The sequence below is a fragment of the Hippichthys cyanospilos genome, chromosome 3, assembly GCF_059441005.1.
Source record: "Hippichthys cyanospilos isolate Australia breed blue-spotted pipefish chromosome 3, RoL_Hcya_1.0, whole genome shotgun sequence".
Taxonomy (NCBI): Eukaryota; Metazoa; Chordata; class Actinopteri; order Syngnathiformes; family Syngnathidae; genus Hippichthys; species Hippichthys cyanospilos.
Window position 1 is genome coordinate 26,241,522 of NC_142371.1, and position 22,289 is coordinate 26,263,810.

Here is a 22,289-nt window from a genome sequence, read left to right on the forward strand (position 1 = left end):
ACTCAGATTTTGCGACAATTTATTGGTCACGCCCTTTTCTTTAAAGTCATGATTCAATGTGTTGTGATCAAGCCATTGAAGCTTCAATTGATACATTTCCAGTTATATTCATTCGAAGGGCTCAGTTTAAAAACGTAAAAGTGAAATTATCCGTTGCCACCTGGTGGAGCGTGAGTCACTGGATGTAAGCATATGACTTCAGCGTCTGGTTTGACAGAAGTTTTCTTTCAGCAGTCAGCAGTACATTAAAACGTTAGTGTTAAGGCATAGGCTATATGTTTTTATTGATACTGGATTGCACTACGGAGCACTTCTCATTGATCATATCTACCGTTAAATATGTGTCATACATAAGTCCCAAGTGTGCCAAATCCGATGAGTGCTCATGATTGATTTGATCTCCTAAACCACAGGTGTCGAACTCCAGTCCTCGAGGGCCGATATCCTACATGTTTTCAAACCTTTTCCCTCAAAAACACCTGATTCAAATGATTGGGATCATTTTGAAGCTCCTGCAGAGCTTGCTAATGAGCTAATCATTTGAATCAGGTGTGTTGGGGAAAGAAAACCGGAAAACATGCAGGATGCCGGCCCTCGAGGACTGGAGTTCGACACCTATGTACCTAAGCGATTTTTCGTCTTAGAGAGAATATAAATAAACTCACATCAGTGGCTGCTACGGTTTAATTGTCGCGGAGGGTCAATACTAACTAAATGTAAAGGGTCAATACTAACTTTGGCAACGATTCATGTTGAAATGTAAAGGGCAAATACTGACTTTGATGATGGATGTTTTCCAATATTGATCCAACATTCAAACGTCTTTGCAGGTATATTTGAACAAGTTTGCTTTTCAAAAATGTTTACTTACTTGTGTTTACTAATTTGGCATCTCTTCTTGCAAGCGAGGACAAAGTGGGCGGTGAATAGTGATGTATTCCATGACGTAGACTGACCAATCGCCATGGACCAAGATGGGCGGGAATAAATGTGTAGGCGTAAGCATACAAAAACGCAATCACCCGTCACCCACCCACTCTTTCGTCAACTATTCCCGAAAGCACTGGTTTGTACTTTTTTTCGTCCTACCCGAGTTATCCGCCCCCCCCCCCCCCCCATTTTTCCCCCATCGTGCTTGTGACTCTTTACCTTCTGTTTTCAAGAAAACAGCCAGTTTGTTGGAGCGAATGACGGAGGGGGAAAATGGACGGAAGAGGAAAAAAGGCCGGCATTGTGCGTTTAGAGGGACTCGACGCGAAAGCGAGCGCCAAGGACATCCGGGACTTTTTTCCGGGTTTGAAGATATTCACTTGCGGCATCATGATCCTGGGAGGACCGCACCGCGAGGCCTTTATAGCGTTCAAGTCTGAAAGTGAGGCCCGATCCGCCGTCCGCCGCAGCGGACGTCTTCTGAAAGGCTCCAAGGTGCTCATATGTTTGAGTAGTATTCCAGAACTGGAATGTAAACTACAAAAATTTAGGGAGAAAAAGAAGAAGCATTCGGTAGGTGAAACTCTGCCACCATCTGTGGCGCCTCCAGTTTTCACCCCGAAGTCACCACCACGTGATCCTAGAACTGCGTCTGCCTCCTTTCTCAAAATTTCATCACCGTCCTTGCCGAGTGGAGATCTGCAGACTTTAGGCAAGCCGCGCGATTGGGAAACGTATCCACATGTTTTTTCCAATACATGCGTTAAGCCCTTTGATAAACTTTGTGAGCCGGGGACACCCCCCATTGCCAAAGGGGGTTCTCAGATGCGTGATAGACCATGTGACCCCAGAACAATTCCCGCCATTAGTGGGCATCCGCAAAGCTGTGATGAGTTACCTGCGCTCAGAATTTCATCACCTGATGTTTCCAGTGATTTTGTACAGGCTTATGATAAGTCACACTCCCCCCAAAAATTTCAAGCGCTTGCTCCTAGTCAGTGCCCACCAATATGCAACCAGTACACCAATTTTTCTACTGGTGAGTACGTGCCAAATCCTGATGAGCCACAGACGTCAGACATTTTACAAAATGCATTTCTCCTGGGGGTTTGTACTGCGCTGGAAAGTCTCAAGCCCTGTCAAAGTGACCAAAAGGAGGTTATGTCACAAAATGGCCGACAAGAGGAAAGAGGAACAATTCTAGAGACGCAGGCGTCAGTGCCGGGTTACGTGAGGCTGTTTGGATTGCCAGCCTCAATCACGAAGCAGGATATAATATGTTTTTTTAAAGGTCTGAAGGTTGAGGAAGTTGTAACCAACATGAAGTTGGAACACCGCTACGTGTGCCTCGTCAAGTTTGGCAATAAGCGAGACGCGATTAACGCGCTGCAGTTTAACAATCACTTCATGGGCCCTGTTTGCGTGGAAGTACGCAAAGCCACGGAGGTTCTGTGGAACCTAGCGATGAAAGAATGCAGAAGCTCTCACCCAAAAAGGAAGAGAGAGTCCCTGACAGACACGGCGAACCGCAAACATCAACTCAGGTCGGAGGAGGAAGGCAAACCTCCCAAAAAGGCCAGACTGTACGCTCCAAAAGAAGAATACATTATCAAAGTCTGCAATCTGTCTGTGTTGACAACCAAGACCGAGTTAATGCAAATGTTTGAATTTTATCATATGCCAAAATCTAAAATACTACACTTACTTGACAAGAACAGAGACCGGACGGACACGGCCTTCCTCATTTTGAACCGCAAGGAAGACTATGAACATGCAATGACTCGAGATGACTTGCCTTTCGGGTCAGGCCGCATTCAAGTGTCGGCCATTAGCAGGCCTGAAATGAATGACATGATAAGGAAAAATCAATTGGAAGAAAGCAGATCCAACGGGACTTCCCACACAAAAAGTGAGATTTTGGAAAAGAAACGGCATGAAAGAACGAAAACCTGCCTGTTAGTTCAAAACATGCCGGAAAATATGAAGGAAACCCTGATGCTGGAGTTGTCACGCAAATATAAAGTCACAGAAGACGACGTCATCACTTTAAACGATGATGGCAAAGCTTCATGCACGGCCATGGTGCAGTTTAAATCTTTGAAGTTTGTTTCCATGGCCGAGAAGCTCAGCCAAGACTTGCTGGGAGAAAATGCAATTATAACACGTATTACCGCTAAACAAATGAACATCTTTGCTAACGAAGGCCTGCATTAAAGGAGCTGCTGTGCTTCCGATGACTATAAATATTTTTATACCGGAAGAAAAAAAGCCACTGCCACGCCACAATTTTCTTTGGACTGTCACATGTTTTTGCCAACATCAGCTCCCCCAACCTTTACTAAAATCCTGTCTCCAAATCACATTTCAGATTTGTGCATCGGACTCATCTATCTGCCTTTCACTAAAGTTAAGACTGTTTTGAAAGAGCTGCATTTTTTTCCTGTATGTTTGCAGATTTCTCAAGCTTTTTTTCCCTGATGTTTTCTGTTGGAAAACGTACATGGGCACTACTGATTTAGCAAGTCAATCGAAAAACCGCGTTGCCATTTGTTTATTGCAGGCATTGAAGACTGAAGAGAAACCCAATCCCCCCCATCCCCTCAAAATATAGGTAAAAAAGATTTATGAAATGTATGTACAGTATTAAAGTTGCTCCTGCACATTAAGACCAAATGGACACACTGAAGACAAAGATCTTGAGTTGTTGCATCGTCGCTAGAATCTGCGAGGGCCATTCAAGAACCGAGGCTGACCTGTCGGGTGATACACACTGAATCAAGATCGCATAAAAGCTTGCGTGGTCATTTTGACTTCGCCTGAACAGTATCCATCCTGTACAAAAATTGTCAATAAAAATGTGAAACTACAAGTTACGCGTGAACCTTACAAAGTAATTCTGAGGCCAACTAAGTTGACAAGGTGATGAGCACACATTTTTTCTGGCTAATGTGAATAAAGCATGAATGAATGAAAGGTTAATTTTGGCAGTGTAGTATACCTCTAGGTAGAGCTTGAGAGTATCTGTCATTATTTCTTGGCATGCTGGAGGAGGGCGACGACGAGAAGTTTGAGTTCATTGAAAAGTCCCTCTCACTATGATCCTGTGGAGAACAGATGCCATTGACAAGGACACGTGATTCTATTTTCCCATAGGGATAGAATGAAACGTCATATGATAAAATCTCGTGCGATGAAGATGCCGCGAGATTTCTTGTCCCTGCACAGCACAAGATTTATTTTTTTTGACTGGAGGGAGTACGCAGGAGAACATTGGTTACTGCTTTGCATGACAAACACGCTTCAAAGTGTGGTGACATGTATGGACATGAACACGTTTTGAAAATTGTTCCCGGAAACATTGCGCCACCGCGGCTGACTCAACCGCAGAAACTGTTGTTCACGAGTCATGTCTCATTACAAACACCGCTTTGAAATGGCATTCAATTGATAATTCACGGCACTAAAAAAACAATTACGCTGACACTTTATTTTATGGCACATGTTGTCAGCAGTTAGTGCGTTCTCTGGCGTTATTCAGCACTCTTTATAAGTTGGGGGGAGCAGTCTGATTTTTAAAGTCTGTTTATTCGAGGCACATGCATCTGCAGCTGTCTTGCCTACCCCATTTAAAACTTTCCATGAGTGAAGCTGCTTACGTTTATACTCTTCAGTCTGAACTCCATCAGCTGCTCTGTTAGTTTCTGTGTCACCTTCAGCGCAAACTGTGCATCACGCTCATTCTCTATCTGGAAGGTATCCTAAACACACAAAGAGACTCAGCATTATTGTACACTAGTATTAAGCGGAGGAATGATTGGCATGAAATGAAGCACATACCAGGAAATGAAACACAGCGTCTGAATCCAAGTGTCTGTCAGGCGGCTCGTCCATGGGACTTGGCCTCCTAAATGGTCTCTTTATTGGTCTGTCCAGTAGACTGGGAGGCATCTTATCCCGGGCACTTTGGTACTGGTCAAGAAACTTTCATTCAGTTTAAAACAATAAGGTTCATTGTTTTTTTGACAATAATGTTCATTATTTTGGCTAAAATCATCTCCACGGGCATGCGGATACAGTCTTGGAGGCATATCGGCATCTGGCAAACGTCGCTTGGGTGAAAAGCGCCCAAAATTGGGTGCCTTGGGTGAAAAGCGCCCAAAATTGGGTCCCTCGTAATCATCCGGATTGGAGTCCGGGAAACGTCGCCTGGGTGAAAATCGTTTCGAATGGGAAGGCTCATATTCGTCCTCGTTTTCACTTTGGTACTCATTGCAAAGACCTCTGTCATGAAACGTCTGGTCTTTGAACGTTTGACCTAGAAAACCAGAGTTAATGTTTAATCCAGGTTATGAACAAGGCACACTATAGGGCAGCATAACAAAAATAACTCACCAAATAGTGGCTCATTGGGTTCCATGTTGTCTTCTGGTAAATGCCTGGGTTGAGCAGAAGCTGAAAACAGACAAAAATGTACCCAAATGGAGCCAAAGATCCCAACAAGTCACATTTTCCACAGACAAGTTCATTGGAAAAAAACTTACCGAGTCCTTTGAAAACAGGTATGAGATAGGGCTCCTTCATGATCACCTAAAGCATCGCCAAAACAAATAGGAAAACATACTCCAGAAACAACTTATTACAGGCAAATGAAGCTATATCTTGTCAAGTTGAAATTCTGTAAATGGGGATGAAAAATCAAAGCTCACCCTGACTTTTCCCCTTCCCATCAACTGCTCAACATCAGCTGCCATGTCCTTAACAGTCTTCCTCACACCAGCATCTCTGGCAAGTTCTTCCTTGTCCCAGGGGACTTTGTTAGGATGCATCTTTTTCTGATTACGTGACAAAGATGTATCGTCATAGAAAAAGTAAGTGTGAAGCCCATTGAGTAATGCAGTAAAGTCAAGTGCTCAAATGTAATGTAAAGAAAAGATTGATTTGAATTGATAGTGAAATCCACCTAACAATAAAAGCAAGCGGCTGCACCTATCACTCTTACGCCTATTAGAAAACATGAGTCGTCATGTGCACGCCATTATTTTCTACAAGCACAGTAAGTATTCGCTGTCCTTTATTGTACAAATAAAAACCCAATGACTCACCAAGTACGCAAAGTTGTGTTGCGCGCTTTTCACATGAGCGATCATATCATGCTGGAGGCGGGTCACCTTGCAAAGCTTGCACTCATAGTGTGGCGGTACAGTCTTACTGGGGCTGCGGTACTCCCACACATATTGAAGACCTGATAACATTTCATTCATGACAATGCTTTAGCGTTTTGTCCAATGGTGACTGTATATGGACAAAAATCTTTAACTTACCCAGCATAGAGTTTGAGATGTCATCCAAAAGTTGGTTAATTGATGGTACTGTCTGGAAAGACGTTCCTCTGACATACACTGGTAAAACATCAGTGATATTTAGGGGTGGTTAACCCAAACAAAGCAATTATTGTGTTTTAAAAAGTGATTTTTAGCAGTAATGTCCAAAAACAGAATTACATATTTTTCAAAGCACACCAATTTATAAGTCGGTATTGTATTCTCATGGGGTATCAAAAAAAACATCGCCATTCAAATAGTAGAAAGTCTCAACAGTGTCAAGGTGGAAGCACAGTTTGAAATGCAAAAGGAAGGGATACAGTGCCATCCAGTGGCAAAATAGTTGCAAAGACCACTGTCCCTGGAGATGCATTAGCAAAATAGCCAATACCTATCAGATTTTTACACATATTGGGAAGGGGATGATTGGGACCTAAAGATTAAGTCAAGTGGAAATATGTTAAGTCACACATGAAGTGCAAGTTCAGCCTTAAGTCAGCCAATGTAACTTCAAGGCCTCACATAAAGCAGTGACAAAGTCCTGCATTTATTCATCTGTGCCTTCAACACAGAACTCAGTGAAAAAGGGTGTCTGATGAAAAAATTGACTACCCTAGGAAGAAAAAAAAGAGCAGGAGTTGAATACTTCCAGTAGAATTGGTTCAGAGATGTGTCAAATTTCATTATCCGGTTCAAGCATTGTGAAAGAACCTGACAGAGGTGCATTGCCGAGCTCCGATTGTACCTCCAAAGTTGGAAAACTGCAGTCAACTTTGGCTCCTGTCATTTCGTCCCGATGCCGTTAATAAAGAGCAGACACCAAAGTAAACTGGAATTACGTGGGTATTTACATGTCGTTTGACTGGGTAATGTTGCCTCTACGTTATTAAACTGTATACAATTAATTGCTAGCCTCACGAGCAGAGTTCAGCCATGTAGCAGTCACGTATGAGGCTTGAACCACGTGACCATTGTCCCCTCCAGCTGAGAGTCAAGTGGGTCAACCAGCAGGTGAAAAGCCTGGGCTGCTAACCCACTGGCTGCGGCTACTCATGGTATTTTTGCAGAACAAAAGCTCTGCATTCATTCATTTACATCCTTTAAAACTCATTAGGTTTAGTGAAGCAAAAACAAATGTTAAATGTGCAAACCCGAAATGGTTACAGGTTTGCAGTCTATTATAAAAAATGATTTTGATCATTTAACAAATGTCTTGGTCCAGCTACAGATTATTGGTTTCCGTTAAACAATACATTTGACTGGCACACACCAAGCCCAATAGCTGAAAGTTTCAGTGTGGTAGACACATGATATGAAGCAGAGACAACAAGGACTCTAGCTTCAATTCTCTCAGCTTAGGCAGTGTACCAAGTACACGTGTGGAAGACTTACCTATGTCAGCAGAGTGCTGTTGTTCGTACTTGCCGAGTCATGAGGATGGAATTAAGTCCACAAGGAGGAGAAAGACACATAGAGGAATTAGTGACATGGCGAAATTTAGCTGGGGACTGAACTGCTCACTACGCAATGTAAACATTGTATGATGACGCTCCTGTATCATCATTGTCGTGGCTAAATGTGTACTAATAGCCACAAGTCAGTGTGAATTCTCACAAAGTGAGAATGTGCGCCATGAGTATCAAGGCCAGAGGCCACAGGTAAATAAAGGCCAAGCCCTCAATCTCATTCTTAAATAGCACTCAATTACAGAGTACATTAAAAAAAAATCCTAGAACAGGAAGAACAAATACACGCCACACAGGAGGATTAGAACCAAGATTCAAACCTCAGGGCAAATATGCCACTTTTCTGGCATTCATTTCATCTTTTGTTTAGAACGAAAACAAGCTATTGATTAGATGAAGGTGGCCTCTTAATGAAAAGGGGATTTTGTTGCGGGACAAATGTAGAATTCCACATTCGGAATTGTATCCTGAGAAGTGTTTCCATTCGTTTACTGATCCTACTTTAACATCAGTGGGGACATATTACATGACTGCAATCTGATATTTTATTCTACCTGGAAAATAGACACTTGTGATGTTCCAATCATCAGGAACAGTGTCCACTGCTCATCAGGTATAAGATGATAATGATCTCAACGTGTTGCCTCAGTTTCTGCCAAGGCCTCATGTTCATTTACATGGATGCAATGTGCTCAATGAAAGAGGCATTACATTAAGATCACAAGTGCATGTTATCGTTACTTTACTCACGACAGTGATCACGTTCACATTTGTGAGGGTCAGAGGGCGATGCAGTCATGAGGATTAAAATGTAGAATGCATACACGGGATTTACGGGATTGGGAATTAATACTCCCTTTCCCGAAGGAACAGCGATTAAGATCAAAGACCCACGTGAATGCCGCAGGTTGCAGCTGAGTCTTTTATCAGTTACAATTTAAACTTAACACAATTCCCGCACTCCTCTTATTGTTTAGGTATTATTTTATAAAACAAAGTGACCGTCTCACGAAATACTTACCTCTCCGAACATCTTGGTGTTCAAGAGCGGCCCTTTGTTCTGGGTGTTTTTGCTAGCAAAAAGGTTACCTGCACGGTTGAAATTCATTTCCTCGGTTTCTTCAGATCGATGTTTAAAACACAGAAAAATAAAGTCAGACCAGGGTAGCCATTTTAAGATTAAGCAGATAACGCAGTGACCACAGTGCATTCGTCCACTCAATAAACCTGCGACGCAACTTCATTTAGGCCTGAATCAAGCCATTTTTTGAAGAACGCTAATACATTTTGATAAAACAACAGAAACTTACTCCACAAAACATATAACTATTCCAATATTTACCTGAGACGTTTTCAATAAAAGCTCCAATGAAAGTTGACGGCTGATTGAACAACGGTGGGAGGCGACGAAAGATATTTTTGTTTGAGAATACCGGAAATGTGCCTGCTTAAAAAAACGCGCATTGCCAACTGAATTAAATTAATACCTCTAAAGTAAAATTAAGACGAAGAGCGTCAGTTAAGAAAAAATCTTTTTTCACGCGTCCACTCATCAAATAGAAATTCAATTTAAAGCAAATGAATCCTTTGTCTAAGGCATTTACGAGGACCACCACTGATATGTGTTTGTATTACTCACCGAGACACACCGTTGAGATTAACGTTTGGACATCTTTGACAGATATGGGAGAAGTTAATTTCTGTTTAAAAACCGATCCTTACAATTTTCATAGAAACCGTCTTTTTTTGTGAATAAAAATGTCACACGTTTTATCACAGTAAAAAACGAGTGATATTGATAGCTAAATGTTTATTCCCTATGCCCCGCCGCTGTTATTCTTATGAAAAAGGGCGGCGTCGGTTTAGAAAGTAAGCGTACATTTGAATCAACCTAACGACGCGCATTACACGCACAAAAAAGACAAAATATTAACTTAACACTTAAACGATAGTATTATCTGTGCATATTCTTCTCCTTCACATATCGACGAGTCTGCGTCGCAGTGTAAAATTATAACAAGCACAGACAAGAGCTGAGCTGAGGTAGGTTAAAGAAAAAAACACTGGTAATGTTGCTTATTCAGTTAGCTTGCTAATACATGTAGAGAAGCCTGCAGCATGTCTGGGAGAATGTGACCGTCACTCTTTTGGTTGCGAGCTGTTTTCTATTTCATTTTCTGCAGCGTGGTGATGCATTTCCATCCTGTTTTGTCCATTTTGTTCTAAATCAAATAAAACTTTTGATTACAGATGGCTAAACTGAAATCCAAGAAGAAGAAGAGACAAGATGACTTCCTAAAGGTGAAATTAAAAGTGGGAAAGAAGAAGCCGAGAGCAGACAATGCCACCAATACGAATTTTCGCACAAAGGGAATATATTTGCCAGAACAACTCAAGACAGACATCAGTGGTCCGACTACAAACAGGCAGCTTGGCATCAATGTAAGTGTTTTGTATCAGTGGTTCTTGTACTCACGAACCAATGCCGTTTTTCAGATGTAAACAAACAGCAGCAAATAACTGTTTTGACAATTTTGTGTGCATTAATTTCCCCTTTATCAGGACCTGTTCTCTCAGCTCCATCATTACAATGCCAATGTGAAGCATGGAGCCTTACTTGGTTTAAGGGAGCTGCTGTCAGCAAATCCTTCTCTGTTAGAGCAGCATTTGTCCCGCTTGTTGTCAGAGGTGGCTGCTGTGTTCACAGACAAGGATGCCAATGTTCGGGTGACAGCCACACGTGTGCTCAGGTTCGAAAAAAAACAAATATTTTAGTACCAGTCACCCCTGTCACAACTACGGTAACAGTTTGAATTAATTACAGGTATATTGCCCAGTCTGTGCCCGCGGAACGTGTGGCTCCATTTTTCCCCCTCCTCAGCGCCCACCTGTGTTGTGCCATGACTCACATTGAGTTGAGCATCCAAGAAGATGCCATGAAGGTTCTGGATGTGCTGTTGGAGCACTATCCGGCTCTGCTTGCAGCACGGCCCGCTGTGCTACTCACCAACTTCCTGGAGTTAATTTCTCACAGACAGAGTAACGGAAGAGCTAAAAAGGAACAGGAGGTCAAGGGATGCACATGGGCACTCTCCGTCAACCCAAATAGGAGTGTGACCAGCCAGCAGTGGCGCTTCTCTGTTCTCCTCAGGTACTACTCATTGGAAACAAACATATAAACACAGCTTTTTAGTTCTTGAACCCATTTATCATGAGCTCACTTTATCCCAGCAGATTTATTCACACTTTCATTTGTTCTGTACATTTCATTTTGATGTTGAAAAATTGTGGTTGAACTTGCCCCCTAAAAATTCTGCTGCTAACCTTGCAAATGGTGTCACTTATGTTTTAGACTCGGGCGTTTCCTTCAAGCAGTAGTTGAGGAAAGACCAGTGGAGGAAGGTGACATGTCAGCCCCATCTGAGGGAGTGTTTGGTTCGAGTGGCGAGAGCAGAATTACGCCTGTGAATGTCACCTGGGAGGAGATCATGAACAGCAAGATTTGCGTTAAGGTGTATGAGCACTCTGGGAGCAAACCAAGTCCGCATTCAACATTTAAACTCAGGTAAGAAAGTGATGCTTTTATTAATTTATTTTCCAACAAGTACTAAGAAAATGGATGGATAAATGTTAATGTAGATGTGGAATTTTATCTTCGTCATCATTAGAGACACCTGAAGGAAGATTATGGCCCCAAATTTTCACAGTCATGTCTCAACAACCTTTTATTTCCCAATATTGTTATTTCAATAGACCAGATTCAGATCATCCAGGTGAAGCATGTGAAGGTTTGGACTCGGCGGAGGCTGTCCAGAGCTTTGCATCGACGCTGGTCCCACTTTTGTTGGAAGTGTGGGTGGAGGCCAACACTAGTGACTCACCTTGGAACCACTCTGAGGGAGGTCACTTGCTGAGCCCAGAGGCTATGTCTGTAATGTTCCAGGTCCTGTCCATTCTGCAACTGCTCCGAAAGCTGGCGCCACGGAAGGAGCATCAAGATGCGCTGGTGAGATAAGGAAAGCAACAAATACCCCTGGAATCATGAAAACATTTTAGAATGTTTCTTTATAGAAGATGTGTTTTTTTTTTTCTTTTTCCTAGGATGCATGGTTCCGCAAAGAGTACTTAGGAGAGTTTAAACAGCATTTCATGAAAAACTTTCCCTACGGTCTCCGTGACACACCCAAACATAAGAAGAAAGTTAATAACAAGAGGTATGTTTTGTTGTTGTTTTCTCCTTCTTACAAGAATATTTTTTATCTGTTTTATGTGTTATGCACAACACTTTCTATATTTTAAATATTTGGACAAAAAGAATCCAGTACTTGGGATTTAAAAAACAATGCAGTCAATGGCTCCCTGAAGTCTTTTGAAACAAAAATAATGGAATGAACTCTTTAATGGCCAAAACAGTCCTCTAATTTCAGCCCAACTACATGACTACCGTCGGAAATAAATACCCAGATGCACTTTCAGCTTCTTGACTAGCTGCTGAATGTAAAACTTAAAAGAATTAGGAAACCTAAATACTGTATCGGTCAGATAGATTTAGGGATGCAGTTATTAAATGTTTTAGTATTCAAGTATCTTAGTGAGGATTCCATTAGGTATTTGGGGTAAAGTGTATTTTTCTACTATGGGGCATACTATAAATATTGTGTATTGGCTTCATTTCAACTGTCTTTACCATAGGTGCAAGCAGACTGCAGCTATCCCCGATGTGACGGTGGATCCCCTGGCATTGAACATCACATTAAGCCAAGTGATGGTGTCACTGAGCCAGCGGCAGGGATGTGGCCAAGAGGCGGACGGCGATTGGCTGACGCCCCTGAGGACTTTTGTACGAGACACGCTCAGCAGCGAAGGGAAGCTCAGCTATCGGCAGCTGCACATGCTGCTCGGGACTGTGTGGAGGATGGTGCTCACGCAAAAAAGCAAAAGTGAGTCTTTAGAACATGTTTGCATGAAATAGCCTTTTATTGGACTTACATTGCATACAGTATATGCTCCTAATGCTGGGGCTTTTGATTAGCCTTGAATAAAATGCAATAACAGATGAATTGCAATCGTGGAAACGTCCTTACTTTGTTGTGTTGCAGCAGTGACAGAAGACCTGCTTGCAGCAGTGTACGCGTACTATCAGCAGAGGCACCTGACACTACAGACCAGATCTCTTCTTCTGTCTTTCTACAGCAAAATTTATCTCCAAGAGCAAGGACAGTCACATATTACGAGGTAAGTGCAAACCATCCATCCATTTTCTAGAGCCGCTTATCCTCACAAGGGTCGCAGGCTTGCTTGCCTATCCCAGCTGACTTCGAGCAGTAGGCAGGGGACACCAAGACGAACAACCATTCACGCACCCAAACACACCTAAGAACAATTAATATGTCCAATACAGCTGCCATGCTTGTTTTTGGAGTGTGGGAGGAAACCGGAGCGCCCGGAGATAACCCACGTGGGCTCGGGGAGAACATTCAAACTCCACACAGGAAGGCCGGAGCTAGCTGGATTTGAACTCGCGTCCCTGAACTGTGAGGTGGACGTGCCACAAGTGCAAACCATTATTCTGCAATTCGGTTCTAAAATGGGATTATTTCTTAAATACACTCTAACAAGAGACTACAACAGAAGCCCATCTAGTAAGGATGGTTAAGGTGACATCAAATATCCATCTGTTACCTTGACTGCTTATCATTTTAATGGTTGCGGTCACGCTGGAGCCTATCCAAGCTGTCTTTGGAGAATAGGCGGGATACACTCTGAACTGGTTGCAGGGCACATAAGACAAACAACTATTCACACACATGAACACTTTAAGGACATTTTAGAATGTCCAACATACCTTCCATGCATCTTTTTGCCAGAGAAAACCCAAGCAGGCAGAGGGCGAACATGAAAACCCAACACTGGAATGCCGGAGGCGAACCCATGACCTCCACACTTATAGGCCGACATGCTAACCACTATTTCACAATGCTACTCGACACCAAATTGGCTTTAAAAAAAAAATCTCATTAGGATTGAGTATTTGATATGCTTTGGGAGAAATACACAAATGAAAAACTTAACAGCCATCGCCAACTGGAACACTGGCAGAAATTACTTTGTGTGTGTGTGTGTAGGCTAGTTATAGTGCAAATGAGGTAGTGTTTCTCCGACCTTTTATCATGCAGCGTATGGCTTTCATTGCTATGCAACAGTGGGCATTGCACCTAGCTCAGTGATTGGGTGGTTTAAAGCAGGGCAGTCTTAAGAGAAAAGTTAGGTCACCTAGGTATGAAACCAAAGCTCTATTTTCACTCGTGAAGACAGCACTAATGCACTAATTCGCAAAATCCATATTCAATCATTTTGCAGATTTGTTAGTGGCGCATGCAGCAGACACACCGCAAACACAAATACCCCTCAGGCACTCGCATGTTGACGTCATGACGTTCACTAACAATAATAGCTGATAATATGAACCCTTATTGTGTCTCTCCTCTTCTGAAGGAGTAAGGTGCTCAGTCGATGGCTGGCGTTTCTTCCCGTGCAGTTGTCCCAGCTGGGCCACCGTAACCCAGCTCTCTCCACGCTGCTCATCCAGTCCATTCAGGCTGCTGCTTCCCGAGGCAACAAAGACCTGCTCAGCAGTCTTCAGACGCACGCCTGCAAGCTTTACGGTACGCATGTAAAATCCGTGCATCCATTTGTTATAGTCCTCATTAGGTTTGTGTGGAAGCGGTTCTTGCATACACAAAAAAGCATCAATACTCATCACTACTTTTTATTTTTTTTTTTAATAATTAAAAACACAACTTTCCACTGGTACTGTTCTTTTTATGTTTTGTGCACTATCAAATTACCACACACAACTACTTTCTCTTACTTTTACTGAAAAATTACTTGGGAGCAACTAAGGATTCTAGCCCAGCTCTTCACTGGTTAAAAATGTTTTCATAAACTAAAACTATTCTCTGTTACATTTTCTGCATAATTAGTTACCCAGGAGTTTGGCTAGAATCCTTAGATGCTCTTGACTGCTTACACAAGAATCTTGGCTCAACGTCTCCAAAACCAAAATTTACAACAGCCGAGCTGCTTTAGGAGGCACTTTGTAGCTCCCAGGCAGAATTAAGCTAGGCCACAAGCTCCAAAGATCAGGACGGTCAGATAGTGTGATTGTTGTGTGACGAGGAAGCAGCAGCAAGGAGGAGGAAGAAGAGTGGAGGGAGTGGTCAAGAGTTCTAACAGGAACTGCTGGAAATTCACCATCACAACAGTTCTTTTGTCTGTGGGCTTCTGACATCAGCATGTGCGTCAGCAAAAGACAGACACCGCACGCACACGTACGCATACACGCACGTTATCTGAGCGTCCAAGGCTTTCACTGCCACTAACTAGTTTTGGTTTTCCTGGTATCATAGCAATTTTCCGTAGTGTCGCGCATGATGTCGCGTAGTGTAAGCGTGACGTGTGCGTTTGCCTCCCCAAAGATCCGCAGGAAGGTGCTGTGGTTCTTCTCCCGTCAGAGTGCCAGCAACAAATGGTGCAGCTGCTCTATTTCCTTCCCAAGATGTCCCGTGCTCTCCTGGCCAATCTGAGTTTTTGCTGCAGCACCGGACGAATCTCTACTGGCCTCGCCGCCTCTCTCATTCGTATTATACACCTGAGGTGAGGTCAGCTCTGCCGTGATAGTTACATGAAACAGAATGAAGCCACACAAATTGAGGAATAATTGCTTGTGTTGAAGGTTCCGACGCGTCTCAAGTAATTTTTCACAAGAAAAAGAGAAGCTCGCACTCTCCCTATCTTTTTGTGTTTCTTCTTCAATTACTTTATTCATTTATTGGCATCATGCTGCCTCTCACAGGTTCTATGATAGACATCTTTGTGTGCGGTTTGCTGCATTGATTATCTCGAGTACACCACTAGGCATGGTCGATATCAAATTTTGATGGTATAATAACCTTGATCAAAAATATCACACTACTTTTGTTAAATGGCCATATTTCCCCCATATTAATAAGTTTTGTTTTTAAAGAAAATGTAGAAGGGCTTTTGTTACAATAACATTTACCATGCTAAATGAATAAATGTAAATAAAAAGAGTAAGCAAAAGCTGTAGACCAACAATAAATGTCTTTTGATTGAACACATCAAATTTAAACTCAAATGCGTGCATGTTGTAAAAAATAAGTGCCGGTAAATCTACAGCACAACAATAATTTGAAATAGTGTATTGATTAAGTCTGACGACTCAGGAGGGAAAATAATATAATAAGTTTTACTACCGTGTACCCCCAGATTAGTTTTGACACTCTTTTTATCTTATCTACTTAGCATTGTGGAACACAGTCAGCAACAGTATACTATGAATCAAAAAGCAAGCCGGCAATTATTCTAAATCATTGGCAGCCAAACTTTTTTCATTGACGGCCACATACGAACATTAGAAAGACGTAAGGGTCATGTATTTTATTTTGACGTACTTTGACCTATTAAACATGGTTAAAATCAATAAAGCAAGATGTAACATGATCTGTTATTTAAAAAAACTGCTGTCAAGCCTGTGTTAAAGGCGATGAGGCAAACCTTTCCACATTTCTCACAGAGGGTACTATTAAAGCTTATAGTACTTTTTTAAACAGCATTTTACATTGCATCTGCTGTGGGTTGCAAAAATGTAGAAGATGGGCTGCAAATGGCATCCGGGCTGTAGTTTGGACACATTAAAACAAAATGTGAACCCTGCTATAATCTAGCTCATAGGTCTCAAAACGCCAGTCCTTGAAGGGCCACAAACCTACATGTTTCCGACTCGTCTCTCTCTCAAGCACTCCTCATTCAATAAGACAATTGCCAAGATCCTGCTGACCTTGCTGATGAAGTTCATTTAAATCAAGTGTGTTTGAGGGAGAAGACTTGAAAAAATGCGCGATTGCGGCCGTTGAGGAATGGAGTTTGAAACCAATGACCTAGATGAACTAACTTGAGGGAACACATGCTCCCTTCAAGATTCAAATCAATCCTTTCCCATAATAAATAATACTCACAATATGTATGTGTGTGTGTGTGTGTGTATGTACACACTCACACACACACACACACACACACACACACACACACAGTATATGTATGTATTAGTGCTGTCAAGCAAAAATTCTTAAATTGAATAAATTGAACTTGGCTTAACCTGGGAAGTGTTATAGGCTACCGTGTTGCTTCACTCATATTATACTGAGGGTCCAGATCAAATTCACTTTTCTCTAGTGCTTATTTTCACCGTCTTCACCGTTACTCTCCTGGCTGGCGACATCACAAAAGGACACACAGAAAGCCAAAGCAAAAGACAAAGTGCACATGAGATAATTTGACATTGTGTGGCCATGATTGAAACTGAAGGGTTTTGCAAATTTGAACTCATGAGTTGGAATGCGGCACAGTGAAGTCTGTAAATGGCATATGCTAGTAAAGTAGCTAAGTTACAATTACAGTATAGTAAAAAAGTGCTGTTCAGGCCAGATGAGATGCCATGACTAGAACCTGAAATTGCACATTGCTCCCGTTAGATGGCAGTAGCACACCATCACGCTCCCAAAATCAGCACGCCTTAATGCGTCTTGACTCATTTCTTGTGTCAGTGGGGCAATATTAACATGTTCCCAAAGAAGAGGTTACCTCGGTCCAGATAGGAGAAATAAGTGGACACACAAAGAACTCATTTTTGGGAGGCAGGAATGCGGTGACTAGCACTTTCTGCATGCGCCTCTCGGCCTTCTCCACAACTAAACGTTGTGTTCACTGTCTTGCTACTGATATCCCTTCATCTTGTCTTGGGGGCACGGCATGATTTCATAAGATGACTGTCTGAGTTGTTTGTTGCTCAAATCTCAAAAGTAGGCTGGGTGCGATGACCCGATAAAGCTAGTACGTAGTTTTATCCTGTCTTTTATGGACGATTTCTCCATTTGGGATAATGGGGTGAGCAGCTGCTGAATTTGGGGAATAAAACCTAGACCAAGCCTAACCACAATATTTAAGTATAATACAGCTGATGGTTCATTGTGATGCAAATTAGCGCTTATTGGTAAAAAAAAATCACACTGGAAGAGGACCTTGAAAAAAATGATTACATAGTCAATCCCGTTGGAATATTAAGACACAAAAAGTAATTATTTTTCAAAATTGCGCAACCCTACACCCAAGTAAAAAAAAAAAAAGTGAACAAAATAGTGGCTCCTATCCCGTATCTCAAGGCACCGCTGCTTTCCTGTTTTCCAGGTCATCTCTGAGTGGATGGTCAGTCGGGAGCCAGGAAGCGGCCCTACAAGACGTGGACTACATCAGCTTCCTGTTCTCCACCCTGACGGGCTTCTCATGCGAGCAGCTCGCTTCCCTGCAGGAGGCCGGCGACACCAGGGCGCCGCCCCCATCCCCCCTGTCGCCCCTGAGGCTTCACCGCACCCCGGTAGACCACTTCACACATCACTGGGACGTCGTGGAGGTACGTCACGCACGTGTGTTTCTCCCTTGTCTGGAACATTTCGTGTACTTCGAGAAAACATAGTTTGGCCGAAACATAAAAAATAAAAAAAACTGGACAGACGTCATCCGACCCTCAAGACTCGCCTCGGCTCAGAGCGTCGAAAGCTTTATCGGGGCGGGGGGGTGGGTTATCGCAGCGCGCAGGTTGGTTATCAGCCACTGTGGATATGTACAAGCACTAATGAGAGCCGGTGGCGTGATGGGAATGTGACATTTCCTCACTGAAATTACAGTTTAGGTAGCCATGCCCCGGGGCAGGTGTGTGTGTGTGCGTGAGCGAATAGGGAGGTGGGATGCCTTCTAATCACTAATTCAGCACCTCAATTAAGGCCTCAGATCCTGCCTCTCTCATTTGCCTGTCTGAGTCAATCACAGCCATGTGGAGGTAAAGGGGAGAGACGTGGTGCACGGAAGGGGGGGTACGAAGGGACGGACCGTGTCAACGCTGCTGCCACTAATGAGGCGGGATGCTTTTTAATGACGGGGAGAATGTCAACAGGTGCAGCGCTATGACAAATGTTGGCGCACGCACGCGTCTGTTCAAGTGGTAGAATAAGAATCTGGTTATTAGGTTAGGAGAGAAAAAAAAAGAAAAATTAAAAGTTTTATTTGCTTTACTCTGAATGGAAAATCTTAGTGGATTAGTGCCTCTATTAAAATTATAGGTAGTAGAAAAGTCCATTGAATTCATTAATTCATTTGAGGTAATATTATAGAGAATTATTCAACACAAGATTGTACTTTTCAGAAGTCCAATTCCTATTTACATTCTAATATAAATAGGATATGACCAATTAATGTGCTGGCCGATTATGGACCTTCAAACTTTGACCAAAAATAACCAAGTGGTCAATTTTATTTTAACTTTTTTTTTTTTTTCCTGTGTGTGTACTTTAGCCATTTTACAGTTCTATGTGAGTAGAGCTAGTGTTATCATTTATAATCCATACCATAACCCTGCATCCTTAAAAATGTATCATGAAATTATTTGGTAAGGTGACATGTCATTCAAAACATAGCAAATCTTTCTTTTTACAAGCAGTGATTTGATGAGCAAGGCATGGCTTTTGTCCTGGATGTCACGACTTGACACACAACCTAAAGTCAAGTAACACCCATTGAACTACAAGTACTACAAACACATGAGATGCATTAATGTCCTTGTAACTTCATTAATTGCGCCACACGATGCATTCAGCAAACTGAAATTGAAAGTTTTTACATATACTGTTGAGTCCTGCTATTTGCTGGGAATAGGTGCCAGGCTGGCCCTTGAATAGTGAAACTGCATTTTTTCCGCGGCACTTTAATGCGCTTGGTTATTATTTTTCAGTTTTAGACCTTTTACAATTATTATAGATGATAATTGTATATATCGTCAGTGCGGCATGTCTCAATATAATTGAGAAGTTAATCTCTCTAAAGACTTAACGGTGCGATGTCAAAGTTTTGTTGTGCTTCCGATGCGTTTGTTAATATGTGTCCTTTATTTTCAGGAAGTGTGCCAGCGTCTGGAAAGTCTGGGTTCAAACGCTCAGTGTTTTGAAATCTTACAAAACGGCATCTTTGAATACATGGTGAGGAATAAATCAGTCATGACTTTTGTAAATTAGGCTGCCAACTGAATTGGATTTAATGGGAAAATCTGTCTCTAATTTTAGACTAAGCTGAAAGTGGTTCCCGACAGCATGGCGGCCGGCCTCCTGAAAGCCGTTTCCAGGTTAATGGACCTGTCCCTCCTGCCCGTTGAACCCGTGCTCCGATTGTTGTCACGCTGCTGCCTCAGCCTTCTATCGCTGCTCGTCACTCAGCAGCAGCAGCAGGCGGCGCACGAGCAGCACAAAAGGTCCCGCGTCTCGCCGGCGCATCGCATCGGAAACAAAGCGCGGCCTTAACACTTCGGTGCGTGAATCACAGGGAGGCCATTTGGGGCGCGTGCGTGGCATCGCTAAGCACCGTGCCGCGCCTGCTCAGGATGCTTCTGCAGCTGCGCGTGGCCGATCTGGGCCAGGAGGAGCTGCCCCAGCTGGGACACATTTTGTCCATGCTGATGCAGCACACGCCGCTGCACAACCAGCTCATGGCCAATACCAGTCTGCTGCAAGAGCTCATCCAATATCTTACGGTAAAGAAAAAAAAAACCCCTCAATTTTCTTCAATCATTCTAGACAATTAAGCTTTCAATCGATTTTAATGATAGAAATAAACCCAACACTGTGGAAAATATTCAGACAAAAACAATAGGGATTTTCAAATGGAGCATTTTAAATAGCATATGCTTCGGGATTCAAAAATGTGGAAGGAACTTAACAGTTACAGCTTACGCATAAGTTGCTTAAATGGGATAGTCTATTTATGTTGACATTTTTAGCTGTAAAAATGGTCTAGGTCATTTTATAATACTTTTGAATCCTTACCTGTGCGCAAAGTCCGGGTAACGACCAATCATGGCTCGCTCATGTGACATTCATAAGCTGATTGATTGATGCCATTTTCAGTCAACAGCAAGTTAAGAATTGTATTTTCAAATGTATTAATTGCTTGTGAAATACAAAATATACTGATCAAATCAACTCATTCAATCCCAAAGATTGTGTCTTATGTCTTTCTTTCTTACTTTTACTAATCATAATATACAGTAATTACAATCTACAATACAATCTTACAATAATGAGTTATTTAAATAAATGTAATTAATTTCTTAGCCATAGTCAAAAGTGAAGAATCCAACTAAGCCAAAAATACAAGTAGAGGGTAAATTGCACGATTCAAAAGTACACTATATTTGATATCTATGACTTATTGTTTGGATTTGTGTGTTCTTCGAGCACACGTGTGACACGTCCATATGTGTCTTGCAGAGGTACTCTCACGGTCCCACAAGGGAGCAGTGGCTGACGGACCTGCTCTACTATTACAGCGTCACCGTGGCCCACGGCTCGTCATCTCAACGTGGAAACCTTCGAGACGTCTACTGATGTGCGCTCACACAATTAACCAACACGCATCCACTATGATACACAATAAACACTTCCAGACCTCAACAGTGACTGCGCTTTGTACTCACAACTTAACAAGAACACAGTTGGATCCATGTTTTGCTTGAGGTTTTTTTTTTTTTTTTTTACACTGCTGCAACTTTTTTTTCCTAAAGCGCTTCACTATGCTTGGAGCTCCCTCCTGTCCTGGTGGAAATATTGTTTGTTGTATACACTGTGATGTTTTTGTTTTTTTTTTTTATTGGGGGGGAAAAAAAAAGAGAAAAAATACTTACACAGCATTTTGAGTCCATATTTCTTTGTCTTATACAAAAAAATACAATAAAGTGTAACTGTCACACGGTAAGGATTGTGTGTGCAAATGTATATTTTTTATACAGTACAGTATATGTTTTTTAGACTTATTTTTTTGGCACAGGCCACAGTTGTGGCTTTTTATTATTACATACACTCAATACATTTATGGATACCTCTTTTTAATTTCAGGAAAATGGTTAATTCAACTCATAGGTTTGTGTAATCCATATATGAACAGATTTATTAAATGAAATTATGTGTATCGGATTGGACGTGAAACATTTTTAGATTGTGTGTCTGTTTCTGCAGGTGGGCTGAGTTCATGAGCGGCTGTTGACAGACTGGCTCATTCTCCGCAACACGAGAAAAGGTTATCTCAGTGTGTGAGCTAGGGTCTTGCGTGTATGCGTAAGTGTGTGTGTGTGTGTCTCACAATGGATAAAAGGTTATCTTTTACATGGCCGCTTGGCTAGACTTAACCCCCGCCCCGTGAGGTCATGCCTCTGATGTCATACGGCTTCATTTTAGAAGCGAACAATGTACAGTAATTCCATTAAAGTAAGGGCTGCCAACCAGCTGAGAAAACATAAAAAAAAAAAAAAGTACTTGAGCGCACGCGTGCATCAACGTTTTCCTCGATGGCCGCGGCCCTGCCCGGCGCTTTCTGGCCTCAGGTGGTAGGAGAACTGCCTGGCCTGATTCACTGTGTCAGTCAGGTGCACGTAGTCCAAACCGCTCACTAGAAT

General features: G+C 42.3%; 4 protein-coding genes across 7 annotated transcripts in view; 2 read left to right on the forward strand and 2 right to left on the reverse strand.

Annotated features, from left to right (window-relative positions):
- Positions 1-968: 968 nt before the first annotated feature.
- On the forward strand, positions 969-3,799 carry LOC148426571 (RNA-binding protein 12-like). The gene is made up of 2 exons (XM_088411464.1): positions 969-1,066; positions 1,164-3,799. Exon 2 carries the CDS (start codon positions 1,204-1,206, stop codon positions 3,142-3,144), a length of 1,941 nt encoding a protein of 646 aa, XP_088267590.1. The 5' UTR covers positions 969-1,066; positions 1,164-1,203; the 3' UTR covers positions 3,145-3,799.
- Positions 3,466-9,204, reverse strand: LOC148426572 (uncharacterized). Of its 2 annotated transcripts, XM_088411466.1 has the most exons (13): positions 9,060-9,204; positions 8,739-8,836; positions 7,644-7,671; positions 6,252-6,329; positions 6,033-6,172; positions 5,637-5,762; positions 5,472-5,517; positions 5,323-5,382; positions 5,005-5,245; positions 4,768-4,891; positions 4,587-4,688; positions 3,929-4,031; positions 3,466-3,683 (listed from the first exon to the last, which is right to left on the reverse strand). In XM_088411466.1, exons 2-13 carry the CDS (start codon positions 8,823-8,825, stop codon positions 3,646-3,648), a joined length of 1,173 nt encoding a protein of 390 aa, XP_088267592.1. In that variant the 5' UTR covers positions 8,826-8,836; positions 9,060-9,204; the 3' UTR covers positions 3,466-3,645. The 2 variants fall into 2 exon arrangements, with proteins under 2 accessions (XP_088267592.1, XP_088267593.1); XM_088411467.1 differs by lacking the exon at positions 7,644-7,671.
- A 399-nt stretch (positions 9,205-9,603) lies between these two features.
- Positions 9,604-21,592, forward strand: LOC148426573 (testis-expressed protein 10 homolog). 2 transcript variants are annotated; one of them, XM_088409959.1, is made up of 16 exons: positions 9,604-9,760; positions 9,968-10,159; positions 10,280-10,467; positions 10,542-10,868; positions 11,070-11,282; positions 11,471-11,723; positions 11,819-11,931; positions 12,410-12,657; positions 12,817-12,952; positions 14,213-14,382; positions 15,196-15,373; positions 17,984-18,206; positions 19,744-19,824; positions 19,909-20,093; positions 20,165-20,372; positions 21,109-21,592. In XM_088409959.1, exons 2-16 carry the CDS (start codon positions 9,968-9,970, stop codon positions 21,223-21,225), a joined length of 2,832 nt encoding a protein of 943 aa, XP_088266085.1. In that variant the 5' UTR covers positions 9,604-9,760; the 3' UTR covers positions 21,226-21,592. The 2 variants fall into 2 exon arrangements, with proteins under 2 accessions (XP_088266085.1, XP_088266086.1); XM_088409960.1 differs by having other exon boundaries at positions 12,820-12,952.
- LOC148426574 (inversin-like) overlaps positions 14,542-22,289 on the reverse strand; it is a 38,388-nt gene continuing 30,640 nt past the window's right edge. Inside the window, exons 18-19 of one of the 2 annotated variants that reach the window (XM_088409962.1) lie at positions 22,150-22,282; positions 14,542-15,385 (exon numbers count right to left, since the gene is read on the reverse strand). In XM_088409962.1, the coding sequence (XP_088266088.1) occupies positions 22,167-22,282 (116 nt within the window). In that variant the 3' untranslated portion in view covers positions 14,542-15,385; positions 22,150-22,166. Of the gene's footprint in view, positions 15,386-20,493; positions 22,283-22,289 lie in introns of those variants that run through there. The other variant, XM_088409961.1, reaches the window with a different exon arrangement.